This window comes from Drosophila arizonae, chromosome 2, assembly GCF_054131065.1.
Source record: "Drosophila arizonae isolate 15081-1271.41 chromosome 2, UAZ_ARI_1.0, whole genome shotgun sequence".
Taxonomy (NCBI): Eukaryota; Metazoa; Arthropoda; class Insecta; order Diptera; family Drosophilidae; genus Drosophila; species Drosophila arizonae.
This window is the reverse complement of record NC_142922.1, coordinates 34,645,411-34,669,316: the sequence shown is the minus strand read 5'-3', so window position 1 is coordinate 34,669,316 and position 23,906 is coordinate 34,645,411. Positions and strand designations below refer to the sequence as shown.

The 23,906-nt window shown below is 39.0% G+C and overlaps 1 protein-coding gene across 19 annotated transcripts in view; it reads right to left on the bottom strand.

The window, feature by feature from the left end:
* The window catches only part of Atg2 (Autophagy-related 2), a 274,490-nt gene that overhangs the window by 232,516 nt on the left and 18,068 nt on the right, over positions 1-23,906 (bottom strand). For 16 of the 19 annotated variants that reach the window (XR_016268486.1, XR_016268485.1, XM_089461795.1 and 13 more), the window contains one exon: positions 11,564-11,643. The exons of 2 other annotated variants lie outside the window; for them this stretch is intronic. Coding sequence is in view for 15 of the 17 variants with exons in the window: in XM_089461795.1 (XP_089317921.1) it covers positions 11,564-11,643 (80 nt within the window). In the remaining 2 variants the exon portion in view is untranslated. The remainder of the gene's footprint in view (positions 1-11,563; positions 11,644-23,906) is intronic. One more of the 19 variants, XM_089461805.1, reaches the window with a different exon arrangement.

Sequence of the window (23,906 nt, the reverse complement as noted above, 5' to 3'; positions counted from 1 at the left end):
ACCCGTTATTTTATTACATTATCGAAAACCAGTATTAAATTTATATCTTCTACATCTTAAAGCTAGTCTCCAAATTTTTTATGTATACTTATATGTATTTTATACAATTTCGCTTTTTATCAAAATTGACCCCCATCTCTAATTCACCCCCTCACCATCACATTTGTAAAACGCGTATTTCAAATACTAGAAACTTGTGCAAATACATGCATATCTATGTCTCCGAGCGTGGTTCAATGGTAGGCACAAAAGGGCAAGTGAGCGACGCAAGTCAATTCTGTGCTAGACTTCGGCCACCGAAACTCGCTGCGCGATTAGAAAATGAATCAATTTAAAGACGCGTTTATATCAGAAGTGGGATCGGGCTCGGCACCTAACAACGAAGCTGAGCCGTGGAAAGCACTAACGCGGTTGTTCTGCCAAAATTCAATGCAGACCTTGTTGGCGCCGATGCGTCGGCATGGTGCTCTACGGTGAATGCCTTTCGAATCATGCTGGAAATGGATGTCGAGGAGAATGCAGCTTCCGAAACGCTGGCTAGGCTGGCTCAAGTTGATAGCAGATTGCAACGCATGACCTTCACCTCAAATGTGCGCACCATATGTGACTTGCAAACCGAGTTAAAAGCATTTACATTTAACAAAAGGAAGATGACGTCGCGGGAACAAATGTGTTTGCTTGACATCAAGAGGCAAAAGTTTATAAAACAATAAAATTAAAATTTGATTAATTCGATTAACTTGTAAAAGCCGGCATCTGACGAGCTGAATGTGAATTGGTGCAATTGCCCAAAATTAACAGCGCAGCGGGAAGGATCATATTCATGCATGTTCACGTTGTTTTTTTTTTTTTCGAACAACGAGAGTGAGCGAGAAAAAAGTGGCATCAAGCGAAAAAAAAATTACATATGACAAAATGCGTGGAGCAGTGCCACCGTATGTAATGGGAAAATGTTTGAATGCGAAGAATGAGATTCCAGAATGTCCATTGATGACAGAAAAGCTAAGTAAAAAATTTGTTGGTAGTTCATTTTTATGCTGAAAGCCAGTGGTAATACTAGAATATAAGTTATCATGTAAAGCTTTGTAAATCCAAAGTTTCATTCGATACAGAGGCTTAAAAGCTATCACTCGAAGCTTTGTTCCCACAAAGCTATTCTCAGTTGATAGCACTATCATTGAATCTCCCTGTGGTTATCACTCAAAGCTTTGTCCCCACAAAGCTATTCTCAGCTGATAGCACAAACGTCAAATATCCATGTGGTTGCTGACGTGGCGTCCGATTATTGGCGGAAATGCAAAAGCTTTATGATGGGCAAGCTTTATCTCTTGGAGCAGATCGCGTGGCCGGCAGTATCAAAAAGAACTCACCTAAGAGCAACACGCACAAGCTGTTGCTAATAGCTATTAATTAGAATAAAGTCGAGCTGATACAAATCTTTTGTGGATCGCAAAATAAAGCCTCCACAAAAATACAAAAATACAAAATAAAATAAATGGCGCCCAACGGAAAAACCTGTACTACAAGAAAAATCCAGAGGACCGACCTACACGCATTGAAAACACTGGACGAATATAGACGAAAAGCATCAACGCGGCGAAAAGAATTTTGCAAATACATTAAATAACTCTAAAACCAATGTAAGTGATCTGCTCATTTTTGTATGAATTTTCTCAAACACGTGTTTAAAAAAAAAATAATTTAAAAAAAGAAATAATTTAAAGAAAGAAAACTTTTTTGAAAAATTAACTTTAAATGAGACTATATTAAAAATGAATGCAGATCAAGTTAAATTTTTGGTAGACGAAGCTGTTGAAAATACACGAAGAGAGTTTGAGGCCGAATTAAATAATATAAAAAGCCAAATTAGTGGTATATCTAATAAACCGGCTGCAAAAACGTGGGAAAAAGTTAAAATTGTGCCGGGGATAAAATGTGAAGAAACGCTTGATGCTGTGAAATCTCTTCCCGATTTTTCTGGGCAACCCGGTACATACGTGTCTTGGCGCGACGCAGCGCATGTGTATGAGATTTTTAAAGAGTTTAATGGGAGTTCACGCCACTTTCAAGCTGTAACAATTATAAGAAATAAAATTAGAGGTGCTGCTGACGGTGTATTATCATCTTTTAGTACAGTGCTCAATTTCGATGCGATAATTGCTAGGTTGGATTTTACTTACTCGGATAAGCGTCCGGCTTACCTTATTGAACAGGAATTGTCAACATTGAGACAGGGAACAAAGACAATCCTCGAGTTTTACAACGAAATAGAGAAAAAACTTACGCTGTTAACTAATAAGACTATTATGACTTACGAAGCAGATATTGCTAACGTAATTAATGAAAAATATAGGGGCGACGCATTGAGGGTATTTATATCTGGATTAAAAAAACCCCTATGCGATATAGTATTTGCATCTAGGCCCTCTGATCTACCATGCGCACTTGCACTAGCAGAAGAAGTTGGTGCAAACCATGAACGTTATACTTTTGCCTCGCATTTTGCAAAAGGTTCGTCTGAAACGTTTACGAGGAGTAGGCAACCAACTCAAAGAATCACTAACTCAGAATCGGTGACAGGCATTCGCAATCCACATTTATCTAACAGGCAAACGACTTCAGTTAGTGACTCAAACTCTGTAGCACAGACCAATGACAACCAGAAATTGCTAAAAGGTAACATCACGCCGGTTGTTACTCAGTCTTTGGGCGAACCAATGGATATTGACCCTTCTACGTCTCGTTTTAGACTAAACACGTCGTACCCAAGTCGAGGCCAATCGGGCAGGCAACATTCTAATTTTCAGCAATGGGTTAACAATCCACCTGATCGTCAAAGTTTAAAAACCAATCATTTAAGAATTAATCATCTGAGTGAAGAAAAGTCTGATCTTGATGAGGTATACAATGACCGTGGCGAACAAGAAGTAGCAGATATCGAAGAAGATCAGGTTAATTTTTTAGTGGCAGTTCCCCTCCTGCCGTGGATATCTAGATATGTAGGGGGGAAAGAAGTAAAACTGCTACTCGATACGGGAGCATCGAGAAGCTATATTAAACCATTGCCTATGCTAAAAGGTATTCGGCAGACTGATAAGAAATTTTCTGTAAAATCCATACATGGAACTACATTTATAACCCGTAAATGTAGAATTAACGTATTTGGTGTAACTTCCGATTTTTTTATTCTCCCAAATCTTATATCGTTTGATGGCGTTATAGGGCTCGATTTATTAGAAAAAGTTAATGCGACTTTGAATTTCAAAACTAAACTTATCACTCATGACTATGGTAGTGAAACTATACAGTTTCTGGCAGGCCAGGATGTTAGTCATTTGCAGGTTCGATCTGAGGCAGTGCCGTTGGCCATTAAGGAGCTTTTCGATGAAATGATGAAGGAGAAATCCGGCGTTTTTGCAGATCCCAATGAAAAGCTCCCATACAATACCAATATCGTGGCAACAATTCGAACACGTGATGAGGAGCCAACACACTCTAAACTATATCCGTACCCTATGAGTGTTACATCGTTTTTAAATAATGAAATACAATTGCTGCTCGACAACGGCATTATTAGACCGTCGAGATCTCCATACAATAATCCCATATGGGTCGTAGATAAAAAAGGTATTGACGAAAATGGAGTTAGGAAAAAGAGAATGGTTATAGACTTTAGAAAGTCAAATGCAAAAACTATTGATGACTCATATCCCATTCCAAACATCGAAGTTATTATGTCCAATCTGGGCGATTCCAATTTCTTCACGACGCTTGACCTTAAATCAGGGTTCCACCAAATCGAGCTTTCAGAGCGAGACCGAGAAAAAACAGCCTTTTCGGTTAGCAGTGGAAAATATGAGTTTTGTCGCCTCCCTTTTGGACTAAAAAATGCTCCCAGTGTGTTTCAAAGAGCGATTGATGATGTTCTGCGAGAACATATTGGGAAATATTGCTTTGTTTATATTAATGACGTCATCATTTTTTCTAAAACTATGGAGGAGCACCTAAAACATATAGAGTTGATACTATCAAGCCTTTATGCATCAAATATGAGGGTATCGGCTGAGAAATCAACATTTTTTGAAGACGAAGTTGAGTATCTGGGTTTCGTGGTTAGTCGCAGTGGAATTAAAACTTGTCCCAAAAAAGTTGAAGCAATCAAAGTATTTCCGGAGCCATGTACGTTAAAAGCTCTGCGATCCTTCTTAGGATTGTCTGGTTACTATAGGCGATTTATAAGGGATTACTCAAAGATTGCGAAACCATTGACCAGTATTCTTAGAGGCGAAAATGGTAGTGTCCCAGGGTCACAGTCCAAAAAGATAGTAATTTCATTAGATGAGAGTCAACGAGAAGCGTTTAATAAACTAAAACAAATTTTGGTCTCAGAAGAGGTTATGCTCGCGTATCCAAATTTTCGTAAGCCTTTTGAGCTTACAACCGACGCTTCTTCAAATGCGTTGGGTGCAGTCTTGTCTCAAGATGGTCGTCCCGTCACAATGATTTCAAGAACTCTTCAAAAAGCCGAAGAACATTATGCGACCAACGAGAGAGAGTTGCTTGCTATTGTTTGGGCTATTAAAACGTTAAGAAATTATCTTTATGGAGTAAAGGGCCTTAAGATCTATACGGATCATAAGCCCCTGACCTATGCCGTATCGGATCGAAATCCGAATTCAAAAATCCAAAGATGGAAAGCGTTCATTGAGGAGTACGATGCCACACTTCTCTATAAGCCCGAAAAAGAGAATCAAGTTGCAGATGCATTATCTCGCCAATACTTAAACTATACTGAAGAAGATAATAGTTCGGGCATGGCAACAATTCATAGCGAGGAATCTTATTCAAATGCTATAGAATCCGTTACCAGACCAGTCAACTGCTACGCCAACCAAATAATTCTTGAGCAGGGAAAAACACCTTCTAAGCGAACTACCATTTTGTTTGGCAAGAAAATACGGCATATTATAGTTTTTACCGATTTTCAGAGCTTAATTGACACGGTGCATGACTGCGTTAAATTGGGAGTAGTTAATGCAATTAAGTGTGAATTGTCAGTTCTTGGTAAAATTCAAGATCGTCTGGTTGAGCTTTTCTCTAAAACTTGTTTCCGACACACCGAAAATATGGTTACTGACGTTTTTAACCCCAACGAGCAGCTCGAAATTATTAACCAGGAACATAATAGAGCTCATAGAGCTCCACAAGAAAACGTAAAACAAATTATTCGAGATTATTTTTTTCCCAAAATGGAGAAAAAGGCTAAGGAAGTTGCTTTAAACTGTAGGATTTGTTTGCAGGCAAAGTATGCTAGACACCCAACGAAGCATCCAATCTGCGAGACCCCTATTCCAACTTATGTCGGGGAACTTCTGCACGTTGACATTTACTCTACGGACTCAAACTATTTCCTGACATGCGTGGACAAGTTATCTAAGTTTGCAGTAGTGCAAAAAATAGCATCTCGTACAATATTGGATGTAAAAATACACCTTCTGCAGCTGTTAAATATATTTTCTCGAACAAAAACTATTTATTGTGACAATGAGCGGTCTCTAATCTCTAATACTGTTGTATCATGTCTTCGTGACCATTTCGGTATAACAATTGCAAGTGCTCCACCTATGCACAGTACATCGAACGGGCAGGTCGAGAGATTTCACAGCACCTTAAGCGAAATTGGTAGATGTTTAAAGTTAGCAAAAGGAATCGAGGACACAGCGGACATTATTTTACTAGCCACTATAGAGTACAATAGAACTGTTCATTCGGTAACAGGGCAGAAACCAATCGATTTATTTAATTCAAATGTAGAAAAGTCTAAAGCGGCTATGAATCAGGTTAGAAAAGCTCAAGAAACTGAATTATTAAATCATAATAAGAAAACTGTTGATCGCAAATATATAAAAGGGGATAAGGTTATGGTGAAATCCAATAAACGACTTGGTAATAAATTAACTCCCTTATATAAAGAAGCCATAATCGAAGAGGACTTAGGATCAGCTGTTAAGATTAACGGAAGAGTCGTGCATAAAGATAATATCAAATAAATATACAAAGCAAAAAGGAAAAAATAAAATAAAACAAAAAAAATCAAAATAGAATAAAATTTAAAAATATTTCATGCAAATTGAGCATTTCATATTTTTGCATATTAATTTTGTTAGTTATAAAATAGTCTAAGCAACAATTGTTATGCATTTCACAAGGAAAACCACCACCGATACTATGTCGCCTGGATCAGCGATTTGGCCAGACATGAAAAAAAGCCCACCTTCTCATGGCTTTGTGCAGAATGGCGGGTGGCAATTGGAAGCTGATCATATTCTACGGAATCGAGGACGACCCCGATTGAGGGGGGGAGTAGTTATCATGTAAAGCTTTGTAAATCCAAAGTTTCATTCGATACAAAGGCTTAAAAGCTATCACTCGAAGCTTTGTTCCCACAAAGCTATTCTCAGTTGATAGCACTATCATTGAATCTCCCTGTGGTTATCACTCAAAGCTTTGTCCCCACAAAGCTATTCTCAGCTGATAGCACAAACGTCAAATATCCATGTGGTTGCTGACGTGGCGTCCGATTATTGGCGGAAATGCAAAAGCTTTATGATGGGCAAGCTTTATCTCTTGGAGCAGATCGCGTGGCCGGCAGTATCAAAAAGAACTCACCTAAGAGCAACACGCACAAGCTGTTGCTAATAGCTATTAATTAGAATAAAGTCTAGCTGATACAAATCTTTTGTGGATCGCTAAATAAAGCCTCCACATTACAAAATAAAATAACTTATATAATATGCAAAGATTTTTAAAATCTTTCGTTAAAGCCCATGAAAAACAAGTAAGAAAGCTCTAGTCGAGACTGCTCGACTACGAGATCCCCTGAACCCTTGGAGCAATAGCTATTTCAATAATTTTTCGACTTTCAGCATACACAAGAAACACGCACACACACGCATACATACACACACACGCATAGACACACACACACAAGCAGCCACGAATAAACACGCATGGTCTGCAGTGTGCGCTTACTATGATAAATTAATTGTTTAATACATTTTATGATTATAACATGAATATGCATGTATTTGCCAAAGCACAAGTCTCTAGTATTTGAAACACGCCTTTTACAAAAGTGAGGGTGAGGGGGTGGATATAGAGGTAGGGGGTATATTTTAACAAAAACCGAAATTGTATAAATTGCATATAAGCATACATAAAAAATTTGGAGGCTCTAGCAATAAAGGTGTAGAAAATATAAATTTTATAACTGGTTTTCGATAAGGTTTTTAATCGATAAAAAAGATCGGGATGAGTTATCGATTTTTTATGATAAACTCGATATCCGCGCTGTAAATACGGACATTTTAAACAAATTCAAGTCTCTAGCTCTTATATCTTCGGAAATCGACGCATTCATACATACGGACAGACAGACAGACGGACAGGGCCAAACCGACTCAGCTCGTCGCCCTGATCAAGAATATATATACTTTGTGGGGTCTGCCTCCTTCTGCCTGTTACATACTATTAACAAAATCATTACCCTGATTTCCCATTGAAAATGGGTTCAGGGTATAAAAATGAATAAAATTGTTTAAGGTCTCGAGCACGCTGACGTTTGCCACGTATAAGATTATTCTCATAACAATGAGAATTTAAAAGATTTAAATTTGACTTGGCTATGGAATATTTAGACCATTTATAACAACACTTAAATCAGACTTTTTATAATTTGTACAATATTTAGTTTTAATGTTTCTTAAATTCGAAAGAGTCTCAGTAAACCAAGGCGGCTTATTCGAAGCAGAGGAACACAAAAATCCAGCATATAGTATGAAATACTAATTCGTTCGTGATTTTCGATAATGTGTGAGGCGGCGCCCCAGTTACCGCCTCACGATCATAAGAGAATGAAGAAATGTTTAATGTTTATTTTGAGTTTGAGCCGATGAAATGTCTAGTTTGTAAGAGAATTGAAAAGGTGTTTATTTACGAATTTGAATTAATGAAATGTTCAGTTGGTATCAGAATTGATGAAATGTTTAGTTTATTTTGTATTCGCTAAGATGTAGAGTTAACTTAATAAATTAAGTAGGCTTAATTAGGGTTAGTTTTGTAGTCGTTAGGGTTTAGATTTAGCAAGTAGAAATTAAGTTAGTAAAGTAAGTAGTATTGGTTTTGAATTGATAATTAATAGTTTTTAGATTTATAATTAATAGTTAAATAAGTAGGTTACGCATAAGTTGATATTTGGTACACAGAGAATTGAATTGATATTTGAAAATGCCGCCCAAAGCGCTGACAATTTATTGGCGATCGGCGGCGCAACCCTGCGTGGAGAGTTGTGAGCGGAGAGTTGCGTCGCCGACGCCGAGCGCTTTGGGCGAGCGCAGAAAAGAAACGACGAGTCGGGAGTCGAGTGGTGAGCGAGCAAGAGTCGAGTCTGGAGTCGAGTGGTGAGCGAGCAAGAGTCGAGTCGGGAGTCAAGAGTCGAGTGGTGAGCGAGCAAGAGTCGAGTGGTGAGCGAGCGAGAGTCGAGAAACGAATAGTCAAGTGGTTAAGCGCGAAATTGAATTGTGAAACGCGGTTAGATTAAGCGGCATCTCAAATAAAAAGGAAAGAAACTGGAGAACGGATTGGCAACTTATATTAAATTAAACGGCAACTGGAGCAAAGTTTGACGGCGACGAGGCAAAAGAAAAGGGGTGAGAAGACACTGGAGAAGAAAAGGTACACGTGAGTGGCGGTCCCCATATTAGATTTCCCCCCTCTCCCATTTCCCGACCAATAACGTTAAATATCCCCCCCCTGGTGTCTCACTATTACATAAAAAATAAATTTCTTGTGAGTACACCCTGGGTAGACTGAGTCTATCCCAGCATCCGTAATTTACTACTTTACAAATGTTTGAATCGATAACAAATTGACAAGACAAGTTGTCGATTTTTTGAGATAAACTCGAAATCCGCTCTGTATATACGGACAAGTCTCCAGCTCTTATATCTTCTGAGATCGACGCGTTCATACATAAGGACAGACGGACAGGGCTAAATCGACTCAGCTCGTCACCCTGATACTGAAAAAATATAACATGTATTTCAACTAAACAATTATACCCTGAAATCCCATTTAAATGGGTATAAAAATAAATTATATAAATTTTGCTTGTAATTTGAAGATCCAATATGCTAAGATGTACTAGATATAAAAGCTATTGTTAAAGCTTTTGGATATATGCCCTCGTTTTTTTTTTTATACCCTGAACCCATTTTCAATGGGAAAATCAGGGTATAATGATTTTGTTGAAATGTATGTAACAGGGAGAAGGAGGCGTGGCAGACCCCACAAAGTATATATATATTCTTGATCAGGGCGACGAGCTGAGTTGATTTGGCCCTGTCCGTCTGTCTGTCTGTCCGTCTGTCCGTCCGTCCGTCTGTCCGTATGTTTGAACGCGTCGATTTCCGAAGATATGAGAGCTAGAGACTTGAATATACAGCGCGGATGTCGAGTTTGATTTTAAAATTCGATAAATCATCCCGTTAAAGTAATTCTCACATTTTTTGAGGGTAAGCATTCAAATTTTGCAGTTAGGGTACCGTTATCTCGTTCTAAGAACTGACCAAAAATGAGGCGTCTACGCCCAGTAGGGACGTAGCAAATTGGGATTTTGCATTTTCTACAGTATTAGAACGAGTTTTAGCTACTTAATTGCTGATGGGATGTGAATGAGTATTCCGCAGTCGGTAACGCCGACTGCAACGTTCTTACTTGTTTACTCTGGACTAGAGGTGGGCACGGGCCGACTTTTTTGCACCCGGCCCGATCCGCCCACGCTCAAAAGTTCAAAATTGTATCCGTACTCGAAAGCAAACAATATTTTCATAAACGCAACCAACCCGCCCGCCCGATACACTTACAAAAAATTTAATTCTCAAAAATTACAACAAATATTTTGTTCTCAAACATAACAATTTAATTCTTAAAAATTACAATATTATTTACAGAAATATTACATGTTTTTATATAAAAACAAGTAAGAAAGCTCTAGTCGAGACTGCTCGACTACGAGATCCCCTGAACCCTTGGAATGTTAGCTATTTCAATCATTTTTCGCGTCTTTCAGCTTACACAAGAAACACACACACACACGCACGTACGCACACATACACACACACGCATACAGACACACATACACACACACATCCGCATACAGACACAAACGCATACACACACTCACATACACACACACATACACAAACACATACACACACACATACACAAACACATACACACACATACACAAACACATACACAAACACATACACACACATACACAAACACATACACACACAAGCACCCACGCATAAACACGCATGGACGGCAGTGAGCGCTTACTATGAGAACTTAATTGTTTAATAATTTTTTTGTGGACGTACGATCTCCATGAAACTTTCAGATTATGATTATAACATGAATATGCATGTAAAAAGCACAAGTCTCTAGTATTTGAAATACGTTTTTTACAAAAGTGAGGGTGAGGGGGTGAATTTAGAGGTGGGGGGTAAATTTTAACAAAAACCGAAATTGTATAAATTGCATATAAGCATACATTAAAAATTTGGAGACTCTAGCAATAAAGGTATAGAAGATATAATTTTATAACTGGTTTTCGATAAGGTTTTTTATCGAAAAGATCGGGATGAGTTATCGATTTTTAATGATAAACTCGATATCCGCGCTGTAATTACGGACATTTAAAAAAAAAAATTTGAAGTCTCTAGCTCTTATATCTTCGGAAATCGACGCGTTTAAACATACGGACAGACGGACAGACAGACAGACGGACATGGCCAAATTAACTCAGCTCGTCACCCTGATCAAGAATATATATACTTTGTGGGGTCTGCCACGCCTCCTTCTGCCTGTTACATACATTTCAACAAAACCATTATACCCTGATTTCCCATTGAAAATGGGTTCAGGGTATAAAAAAAGGAGCATATCAAGATTGGCGCTTAATACCCTTGTTCGACTTTCATTTAAAATTTTTCCAGAAGAGGAGAGTACTCGCTCGCTTGTTGCACAGCTTACCCGAATACATAAAATATTTTTTGCCACAATTTAAGGTCCGTTGCCTCCTGCTAAAAATCTAAGATTGACAAGTTTGAATTATAGCGTGTGGCATAATATTTATCAATTTCTAAGTCAATTGCATTTTTGCCAGGTTCGTCAAGTTTTCTTTTTAATTTGTCGGAGAGTTTTCAATTCTCGCGTCCTCAATTGAATCATTTTGCATATCATAAATTTCAACCATCATGCTTTTGACGGTCTCCAAAATATAATTTTTTTCGGGTAAAAACCCGGCCCGTCCCCACCTCTACTCTGGACCTTTTGACGGACCTCCTTTTCGTAGGACAGCTATAGATGATTTTTCAATGCGCATTAGAGACTTGAAAATTGCACTACACATATACTCGGGTTGGTTGCGTTTGGGATGCGAATGATTATTCTGCAACGCTCTTACATTATATGAAAGGTTAAAAACAACATTGCTTACTTATTGACCTCAGTTAGACAATCCAATTTACTATAGTACGAACATTGCAATATTTTGATTTCGGTCTCAAACGTATCATTCTGAAAAAAATTATATTAAGAAAAATAATTAGCAAATATGTTATATTTTAAATAAGTAAAACAAGTAAGAAAGCTCTAGTCGAGACTACTCGACTACGAGATCCCCTGAACCCATGGCTATTTCAATAATTTTTCGCGTCTTTCAGCTTACATAAGAAACACGCACACACACACACACACACACGCACACGCACGCACGCACACACAGGCATACATACACACACACACATACACACACATACATACACACACACACACATTTCATTTTACGAGCAGCTTCACGGTAAGATGGGCACTTGAAGCTGCTCGTAAAATGAAATGTTAAGGTTTTTGCAGCTTAACTTAAATCATTGTGTTGCTGCCCAAGATCTTCTAGAGCAGACCATTAGGGAAAAATGTATAGATGTAGCTTTTCTCAGTGAGCCTCACCACTGTAGAACCAGCTGCAATAGGACATGGTCAACAGACGTTAATGGCAAAGCTGCGTTGTGGGTATGCGGCAACTCAACGAACGTACTTTCGAATGTTAAGTCATTCAAAGGGTTCGTACGTGGCCGATATGGTAGCTTATGGCTTTACAGTTGCTATCTGGCCCCCAGCATGCAGCTCAGTGAATTCACGACGGTGCTCGACGAGCTTGCCGAGGATGCTAGGGGTCGGAAGGCCATTATAGCTGGAGATTTTAACTCCTGGGCGCTAGAATGGGGTAGCCCCACAACAAATGCCAGAGGTCGTATCCTACTGGAGATCTTCGCGACACTAGATGTTGCACTGCTCAACACTGGCCATGAGTACACCTTCAGTCGGGCGGGATACGGGTCTGTTATCGACATTACTTTTGTCACTTCATCCCTTTTTCGGGGAGCAACATGGAGCCATTACGATAGCTATACAGGCAGCGATCATACGGCACTTCTGTTCACAATAGGTGAACCACCTGCCAGGGCGTCAACATTGTGGAGGGAGTCGTATCGGCTAGATACTTTTGACCCCGCGGTCTTTTCAGAGGCCATTCAGTCTCTGGGTGCAATTGGTAATGCTGAGGCCAGAGCATGCCAAATGGTAACCCAAATACAGAGTGCCTGCAATAGCAGCATGTTACGCCGCAAGCAGTTCACGCGACAACATGAGCCTACGTATTGGTGGAATACGCAAATAGGTGACATTCGTCGCAAATGCATCCAGGCGAGAAAAAGCTACCAACGGGCTCGCGGTAGGTCAACGTTTTTTGAGAAACAGTTAGCTTACCAGGCAGCTAGAAGACAGCTGAAGAAGGCCATTCGGGCAAGCAAAAAAGAATGTTTTTTACAACTGTGCGACTCAGCCGAATATGACCCTTGGGGCAGGGCATATAAGATAGTAGTTAAAAGACTATACGCAGGTAGACAGGTGCAGCCTACGGATCGTCTGGAGCTTAAATCGATTGTGGAAACACTCTTTCCAGAAAGTTTAAGCTCCATTCACGCCCCTGAGTCCGAGTCTGCTGATCAGGGCTAACCGGCACTGAAATTGTTTTAGTTACAGAGGAAGAAATATCAGTAGTTCTCCGAGGTCTTAGAACCAACACAGCTCCAGGGCCGTACGGGATCCCAAATCGTGCGCTAAAACTAGCCCTCGCCTTTCACCCAAGTACGTTCGCCGAATTATTTAACGAATGCCTGATCCAAGAGACGTTCCCGGCAAAATGGAAAGCCCAGAATCTGGTATTGCTACCCAAGGCTGGCAAACCACCAGATGAGCCATCTTCGTACAGACCGATCTGTCTCTTAGACACCATGGGAAAGGTGTTTGAGAAACTGATCTGCTCTAGGCTGGAGACTGCGATTGCAAGCGCCGGAGGCCTGTCACCAAACCAATTTGGATTCCGGAAGGCCCGGTCAACAACGGACGCGCTTAACAAAGTTGTCGGTCTGGACACTTCTGCTATTCAAGGCACCAGATGGAGGCACGGGACGAAGGAATACTGCATCATCGCGACCCTGTATATAAGGAATGCCTTCAACACAGCTAGTTGGGATATGATACTGAATGCGCTGTCACAATATAATATCCCTAAATATCTAAAAGAGATAATAAAGAGCTACTTCAGAGGAAGAACACTGGTATACAACACGAGTGAGGGTCCCCAAACTCATACAGTGTCAGCTGGAGTACCCCAAGGCTCAGTGCTAGGGCCTCTCCTATGGAACATCATGTACGAAGGCGGTACTGCGCTTGGAACTACCAGCAGGCGCGCACACCATTGGCTTTGCTGATGATGTAGCTGTCGTAGCCATAGTAAAGGAGCTCAAAGATACAGAGAATATGTGCAGCGAAAGTATCAATCGCATACGAAGCTGGTTGACAGGAGCTAGGCTCGAGCTAGCGGCACACAAGACCGAAGTTGTACTAGTCAGCAGTCGCAAAAGAGTGGAAACCGCCAATATAAAGATCGGCAGCGTCACCATTGCGTCAAAGAGAGCGATAAGATATCTTGGTGTCATGATAGACACAAGATTAACTTTCCGCGAGCACTTAGAATATGTGCATAAAAAGGCAGCTGATTCTTGTAGAGCTCTCTCGAGAATCATGCTTAACACGCGGGGGCCTAAACAGCAACGACGTCTCCTCCTAATGAGCGTCATTAGGTCTGTCATCCTCTATGCTGCGCCAATATGGGCAAGAGCGATGGCAACGCCGAGCTACAGCCGAGGCATTTGCGCAATCTACAGGCTGAGCGCAATCAGAGTCAGCTGCGCTTTCAGGACTATCTCCGATGACGCGGCGCTCGTCATAGCCGGAATGGTGCCACTGGAGTATTTGGTCGCCGAAGCCGTGGAGCGGAATTCGCACAGGCCTACGCGACTCAACGCTGTCAGGGCGAACAGCATCGCACGATGGCAAAGAAGGTGGAATAGCTCAGCTAAAGGGCGGTGGACGCACAAGCTCATCCCGGAGCTTGAACCATGGGTTAACCGCAAACATGGCGAGGTTAACTTCTACCTTACGCAGATCCTCTCGGGTCATGGATGCTTTCGGAGCTATTTGAAGCGCTTTGGCCACGGGGAATCTGACGAGTGCCCCTGGTGCGAGCGAGGGCATGTGGAAGACGCCAACCACATTCTTTTCGAATGTGGACGGTTCCTGGAGGAGAGGCGTCGTCTGGAAGACGCAGTGGGCCGCTCCATCAGAGCGGACAACTTAGTCAACGCCATGCTGGAATCGTAGGAAGCTTGGGAACTAACAAGCACCTTCGCGGCCACGGTGATGATGGAGCTCCGCAGAGTCGAGCGACTGAGAAGACGAGCTGTCCCAGGCTAAGGTAGCGCATAGTGCTTGCGAAGCAATGCTTTACGGCCGTCCCGCAAGCACCGCGCGCTATCCTAGCCACCACGCAACTTGCAATTTGTTATATAATTTTGTCAATTTTGTCAATAAATGAATATAAAAAAAAAAAAAAACAAAAAAAAACACACACATACATACACAAACAATTACATACATATACACACACAAGCATAAACACGCATGGGCGGCAGTGAGCGCTTACTATGAGAACTTAATTGCTTAATAACTTTTTTTGTGGACGTACGATCTTCATGAAACTTTCAGATTATGATTATAACATAGACATGCATATAATTGCTAAAGCACAAGTCTCTAGTATTTGAAATACGCTTTTTACAAAAGTGATGGTGAGGGGGTGAATTTAGAGGTGGGGGTATATTTTAACAAAAACCGAAATTGTATAAATTGCATATAAGCATACATTACAAATTTTGAGACTCTAGCAATAAAGGTGTAGAAGATATAATTTTATAACTGGTTTTCGATAAGGTTTTTATCGATAAAAAAGATCGGGATGAGTTATCGATTTTTAATGATAAACTTGATATGCGCTCTGTAATTACGGACATTTAAAAAAAAATTTGTCTCTAGCTCTTATATCTTCTGAAATCGACGCGTTCATACATACGGACAGACGGACAGACAGACGGACAGGGCCAAATCAACTCAGCTCGTCGCCCTGATCAAGAATATATATACTTTATGGGGTCTGCCACGCCTCCTTCTGCCTGTTACATACATTTCAACAAAACCATTATACCCTGATTTCCCATTTTCAATGGGTTCAGGGTATAAGAAACATCTATTCGAGACTGGTCAATTATGATATACCCTACACGCACTCTGCTAGCTGCGCAGTAGGCCGCGACTGCGCTCGGGCTGCAATTTGGGTAATATTATGAGAATTTATTTGTAGAATAATCTTTTGTAGTGGGGCTATTTTCATGAAACTTTCAGAACGTCATCATAATTTATAATATCAATGACCAAACAATACATGTATACATGTAAGTAAAAACATTCGCATTGAACGCAACACATTTTTATACCCTTCATACAAATAATAGTAATAATCTTAAAATTGTAAATTTTCATTGTAAACTCCTTTAACAGTCTAGTATACGTTTCAATCAGAAGGGCAATGGAGGGAAATGGGCTCGTCGCCCAGAAATTTTAACATATGAAAATAGTGCCTACACGTTCTTAAACTGTCATTAATGAATTTTATTGACTTGTTTTTTTTTTTTTACATATTTAATTTTATGTTTTTTATTTATACGTAAATTTATAAAATAATATTAAACAGATTCCTATTTAACGCAATTGTTTTTATGTAGTGATGACTTTAAGCCCACAAATGCTCATACATGCCCGTCGCGAAATAATATTCTTTATGCGCATCAACACTTTCATACCTTTCCCACAAATAATCATCGAAGCGCTTACAGTTTGTTTGCATGAGCGTGGAAAACGCTTTTAAGATTTCGGTATACTCCTCTTTTAAAAGTAAAAAGCTCGGATCGCAGGAAGAAGTTAAAATTTTTGTGATTTGAAAGACCATAGAGAGAGAAAGAAAAGGGAGATAGAGTGTCAGAAAGAGTAGGACAAATAACGCAAAGCGCATATGAAGGGACCATTTTGATTGCAGTGCACTGTATTCGTCGTGCTATCTTTTCATTGCCCGAGCTAAAAAATACCAAGGCGAATACGAAGATGGTTGGTTCCTACAAGGCACATTTTTCGGCGTGGAAAAAAATTGTTCAATATGTCTTTCAAAATGCTAACATTAATATTATGAGATCTAAGGAATTATCTAATATCTGGTATGCCCAACAGTACACTTCTGAGGTTTCGCAACATCGACAAGATTAGTCGTAATATTCGCGTTTTTGCAGCACTCCTCTTTTATGTGACGCGTAGGACGTCGGTTGACCACTTTTCTAGCGCACCTACGTTCTGTCGATTCGTCCATTAGAAGAAATACAGTCCTACACTATAACGGAAAGCTTTCCAAACTTAAAATTCGGCACAAGGTTGTTAGCCTGGAGTGCTGTTTTTGTTTCCGCCACTGTTCGTAACCAAATTTCAGATGCTTATTTGTGGGTTTTTCTTTCACGGTCTTTAGTATATGTGAACAATCCCGTTGAGAGCTTTGCTGGGACTTTTGAGCTATTTATTTCCAGTCAATTACATTTTACCGCTCGATTAACTGTTCTAAGTTTAATATTTCAGCTAACGACTTGCTGGACTTTCCTTTGGTATAATTAAAATAGAACATCATATTGCCATCGGTGAATTCATTGGACATGGCAAAAATGTTTTAAGAAATGAAAGTCTTGCTATTCTTATTTTATTTTTACACTTATTTCCTTTAAGAATACATACAAAACAACATACAAAAAAAAAAAAATTGTCTTTCCTATTTAAAATTGAACTTGAACTTTCAAACAATTAATGGACATACTGGATTTATAGGTTCAACTTTATACAACTTCTACGCATGTCTATAGATTTTGTAAATCAGAACAATACAGACTGACAAATTGACCAGCAGTGAAGTATTGTGTAGTCTAATAATAGCAAGTAAGAAAGCTCTAAAAAAATAAATAGTGATAAACTCTATATCGGCGCTATACATATGGACATTTAAAAAAAATTTGCAAATACATGCATATCCACAAGAAAAGTTATTAAACAATTAAGTTCCCATAGTGAGCCACCACTGCACTGAAGTGCTAAAATTTTCCCTATCCGCCCACTAGAAGCGTGGCAAATTGAATATGCCAGAAATCATATTAATTGAAGAGCTAGAAAGAATACGAATCCGCATCGACCACCCAAGATCACGAGCTATGGTGGATATATCTACGCGTAATGGGGGCGTGGAAATCGGATAAAACTGTATCTCCAAGAGTTTTACAGCTAGAGCGCTGAAATTTTGCACTTCAGCTAATGTTATGATTCTATAAAGTCTAAAGATAAAAATTGTAAGTCTACGCCCTTTAGAGGCGTGGCAAATCGGACCTGAAGATATTGTGATTTTTTAAATTCTGCTATATTTTGGACACTATTTATGCCCACCTCAAATGTCCATACCTCAAATTTGTATATATACTCGGACTGATCACCCAAGACCAAAAAGCTTTGTCGGATATATATCCGCCCAGAGGGGCGTGGCAAACCGTAAAAGTTTATACCTCCTTAAGTATAATAGCTAGAGCTTCAAATTCAAATAGTTAAGTTACCAGTAACCTCCTCTATCGATGACTTAAAAACTATTTTTACGCCTCTTTAGGGGCGTGTCATATCGAAAAATACCCTGTAATTTTCACATTTTTTGAGGGTAAGCATTCAAACTGCAGTTAGGGTACCGCTATCTCGTTCTAAAAACTGACCAAAATGAGGTGTCTACGCCCAGTAGAGGCGTGACTAATCGGGAAAAACTGCATTTTCTACAGTATTAGAGCAAAACTTAGCTACTAAATTGCTGATGGGATGTGAATAAATATTCCGGAGTCGGTAACGCCCGACTGCAACGTTCTTACTTGTTTAAATACACATTTCGTTTTTTATAAAATAGATATTTTATTGGGGGTGCGAGCTTGAAGGAATGGCACTTACTTTCCTTTTTCATATTCGTATAATTTTATGTTTAAATTAATTTTTAAATAGCCCTCAAATATATATACGCATTCTAGCCTTATATACGCGCTCTTGTGTATGTATGTATGTATGCACACATAAATGCGTAATCTAGCATTGCGATCGATTTGTCTTTGAATTATTTTGAATTTTCAGCCGCTACAATAATGTGATTTCGTTTTAATTACTGTTGTTCGAAACGACTCAGTGGTGCTGTAGGTAGAGGCGTGCTGTAGGTAGTTATTTTGACAAACAAATTTGTAAATTGCTAATTTTTGTTATTTTAGCTTCTTCTTTAGACCCTGAACCCATTGAAAATGGGAAATCAGGGTATAATGGTTTTGTTAAAAGTATGTAACATGCAGAAGGAGGCGTAGCAGACCCAACAAAGTATATATATTCCTGATCAGGGCGACGAGCTAAGCCGATTTAGTTCTGTCCGTCTGTCTGTCCGGCCGTTAAATTATTCAAGAAATAAATTCGTATAATATTGCCCACACTGCAGCGCACACACTGCTTATGACGCAGTTAGCAGAGCGCGTTCTAATACGTACGTGTGTATGTATGTGTGCCTAAGAGAAGTGCAAAGTGATTAGAATATCAGATTGGAGGGTTTAGGGTATCTCCTAGTCGAGCAGTCTCGACGAGAGTTTTTTTATTTTTTAAATTTCATAAAAATGTTTCCTTCTGTGTTTTCAACGTCTATTAAGTCTATTTATATATATAAATACATACACAGATGGCTACCACGCCCCTAGCGGCCGTAGACGCTTAATTTTTGGCCAGTTTTTAGAACGAGCTGACGGTAACCTAAATGAAAATTTTAATTCTTACACTCAACAAATTTTTTAATTACAGGGTATTTTTCGATATGCCACGATCCTAAAGATGGCGTGACACTTATTTTAGGGAGATCGATAGAAGAGTTTACCAGTAACTCAACTATTCAAGTTTGAAACTTTTACTCAACTTGCAACTTGTAGAATAATAAGATTGTAAATAAACGAATATAAAACAAGTAAGAACGTTGCAATCGGGCGATACCGAAAGCAGAAGACTCATTCACTGCCCAAACGCTGTCAACCAGTGCAATTTTCAAGTCTAGTGCGCAACAAAAAACACGGCATGATGCCATTAAAATTGGAAAATCATCGATAGCTATTGCATTCAAATTACATACATATATAATTTATACAATTTTGATTTTTATTATATATTTATATCCATACATTGGATACCGGCTTCAAGCTAACAGCAGATCAGCGCGATTTTCCTATGCTTGTGCACACACTCATCGTCTATTCTATGCGTACAGACAGAAACGCGCCTTTTCTCACATTCTTAGAATTTCGATTGATTTCTGGACTTTCTAGCCGTTACTGTAGTTTTGTCTGATGACGCTCTCTTATTAAGCTATTCTATTTTAGCAACTGATTGCTCGAGCAAAGCAGTGGCGCGGGTGCTAAGGGCAAGTAATGTTAGAGTAGGGGAGGTTCGAACAACAGTAAAGTGTTATTTTTTTTATTTTTTCATACATATTTCGTTTTTTATAAAATAGATATTTTATTGGGAAGGTGCGAGCTTGACTGAATGGCACTTAATACTTTTCATTTTCTTAGTCGAATAATTTTATAAGTTTAAATTTGTTTCTTCTTAAATAGCCCTCAAATACATATACGCAAATACATACATATGTATATATAATTATATATGTAAGCCAGCACGCATAGCATCAAGCATTCCAGCCTTATACACGCGCTCATTTGTATGTGTGTATGTATGTACACATAAACGCGTGCTCTAGCATATTCTAAGAATCCCGTTGCGATTGATTTGTCTTTGCATTGTTTTTGAATTTCCAGCCGCTACACTGGCTTTTTTTTTGCTATGCGGCGTCATAACAATAATGTGATTTCGTTTTAACTACTCGTGATCGAAACGACGCGGTGGTGCTGTAGGCTGATCTTTATTTTAGCTATTTTGACAAACATGCTGTTTGGGCTGGGTGCGAGTTCAAATCCCGCTGAAAACACTTTTTTGTAAATTGCAAATTTTTGTTATTTTAGCTTTTTTATATTTTATTAATTTTATAAAAATGTTTCCTTCCGTGCTATCAATGCCTATTAAGCCTACTTATGTGTACATATACATAAATAGATGGCTGACGCATATAAATGTCGCAATTCGGGCACTCTAAATGCCGATTGCCACGCCCCTAGTGGCCGTAGAATCCTCAATTTTAGCCAGTTTTTAGAACGAGCAACCGGTTACCTAAATGCAAAATTTGAATTCTTACGCTCAAAAAATGTGAAAATTACAAGGTATTTTTCGATATGCCATATTATTTTTGGGGCATCGATAGAGGAGGCCACCAGTAACTTAACTATCCAAATTTGAAGATTCTAGCTCTTAAACTGTAGGAGATATAAACTTTTGCGGTTTGCCACGCACCCTATAGGCGGACATATATCTACCATAGCTCGTTGGACGTGGGTGGTCAACCCGCGTATATATACAAAATTTCAGGTCTCTAGCATCAATAGTGCCTAAAATATAGCAGAATTCGAAAAATCACTATATCTTCAGGTCCGATTTGCCACGCCCCTAGTGGGCGTAGATATATAATTTTTTCACCTATCTTCATAGAATTAAAACATTAGCTTACATGCAATGCTTTCAGCATTCTAGGTTTATAACTTTAGGAGATACAGTTTTATCCGATTTGCCACGCCCCTAATGGGCGGAGATATATCCGCCATAGCTTGTGATCTTGGGTGATCGGCGCGGACCTACATACCAAATTTCAGCTTTCTAGCTCTTCAACAAACATGATTTCTGGTATATCGGGCGGATCGGGAAAATTTTAACACTTTATAAATCGGAGATATACACGAGTATGTGTTCCAAATTTCAAGTCTCTAGCTTCAATAGCGCCGAAATAGATTGCGTTCATACGGACAGACGGACAGACGGCTAGACGGACAGACGGACGGACAGCAAGACGGACATTGCACAAAACCAATATACTCATTTCACTTTCGTGAATGAGTCTAAAAAAAAACCTGAATAAAAACCGAAACTGTATAAATTGCACATAAGCATACATTAAAAATTTGGAGACTCTAGCAATAAAGGTGTAGATATAATTTTATAATTATATTATGTAGATATAATTTTATAACTGGTTTTCGATAAGGTTTTTTTATCGATAAAAAAGATTGGGATGAGTTATCGATTTTTAATGATAAACTCGATATCCGCGCTGTAATTACGGACATTTAAAAAAAAATCGAAGTCTCTAGCTCTTATATCTTCTGAAATCGACGCGTTCAAACATACGGACAGACGTACGGACAGACGGACAGAGCCAAATCGACTCAGCTCGTCGCCCTTATCAAGAATATATACTTTGTGGGGTCTGCCGCGCCTCCTTCTGCCTGTTACATACATTTCAACAAAACCATTATACGATTGAAAATGGGTTCAGAGTATAAAAAGTATTGGCACAAAAGGCCTAATCAGTCCTTTCTATCGGTAGTCAATCACCCTAATACTTTTTGAGTCCTCCTTTAGACTGAATAACCGCCTGCAAACGTCTCTTCATGCTAATTAATAGCGTTGACTTTTCATATTCGGTTATTGAGTCTAAAGGAGGATTCAACATACCCAAATTTCAAGTCTCTAGCTTCAATAGCACCGAAATAAACTGTGTTCATGAGGACAGACGAACAGCAAGACGGACATTGCAAATAACCAATATTTCACTTTCGTGGATTAGTATAAAAAAAAGGTAATTTCTAATATAGTTTTAGTTCTTATACCCTGAACCCATTGAAAATGGAAATCAGGGTATAATGGTTTTGTGTAAAGTATGTAACAGGCAGAAGCAATCATCGCAATAAAGTATCATAATTATAGCCAACCCAGCAACTTAAACTTTGAGCCAGTCTTAACAACATTTTTAAGGTTTTTCAAAAATAAATTTTACAGCACTTTGTAGACTGGAGCATGTTCAGTAGATTTCATTGAAATTTTTGTTGAATTTATGGAAATCTAAGAAAGAACCGTTAACTTTTGCTCTGCGCTAGCATTTTTGCTTGCATTTTTATGTAGCATACTTTTAGCCCGCTGTCGCAAATTTTAGTTTATTAAGTGCGGAGCAGACTTTTGGTCTGTAATTAAGTAAATTTAGATAGTTTTTAAGAGATGCCGCTTGGAAAACCATTATCTTATTATGAAAAGGGTCGTATTTTCTCAGTTTTCGAGTCAGGAGAGTCTATTTCGAGTATTTTATGAATTTTGAAAAGAAGTCAAAGTGAAATTAAAATTTTTTTGGACAGCCCCGAAAAATAAGGATCAAGAAACCGTACTGAGCGAAAGCCGTTACTAATTGCGCACGACAAACGCAAAATTATTAAGAAAGCCAGCAACAGTTCAACCGCTTGTACAGCATTGGCTACACATGTGGCCGAATCTATGTCAGCGATGACTGTTTGGCGAGTACTTAAGAGCTCAGGAATCATAAATAGGTCTAAACTAAGTCGACACAAGGTTGCTCGACTTGATTTTGCCGATGGACATACTGCGACCGATCTGACATACGCGCGTTTGAATCATTGTCTTTTGGCTTACAGTAGGTTTATAAATTTTAACCCTAACAGGTCATATTTTCTGATGGGATGAAGTTTAACCTGGATGGTCCTGATGGGTTTGATTCTTTTTGGCATGATTTGAGAAAGATTCCTATGTTTTTTTCAAGGACAGACTTTGGAGGTGGCTCCGTCATGATTTTGAGGTACATTTTGTTTATTTGGTACCTTGGAATATATGCTTGTATCGAGCCGAATGAACAGGCTCTGGATAGTAGTCTTATTCCATATTCAAGGGAATTACGTTAGAAACCAATGGTTTTTCAACAGGATAATGCCAGAATCCATGTGAGCAGAACGTACAAAGGAGTGTTTGGAGGAATTTCAGGTTGATGTCCTTGACTGGCCAGCATGTTTTTCAGATCTCAACCCGATAGAAAATGTCTGGGATAATGTTGCAAGACGTGTGTATGCTAAAAATCGCCAATTGGAGACAGGTGGATATCTTAAAAACCAAATTCTAAATGAATGACAAAGTTTCGAAAAGGAACTTTTATAAAATTTAGTGGTTTCAATGAGGAAGAGAATTTTTGAGTTAGCTAAGGCAAATGGAGGCCGGATTAAGTATTAACATTAGTTTATCTATCAATCCGCAACGAATTCGGATTTTTTTTTTTACCAAAATATGAATATGGGCTGTAATTT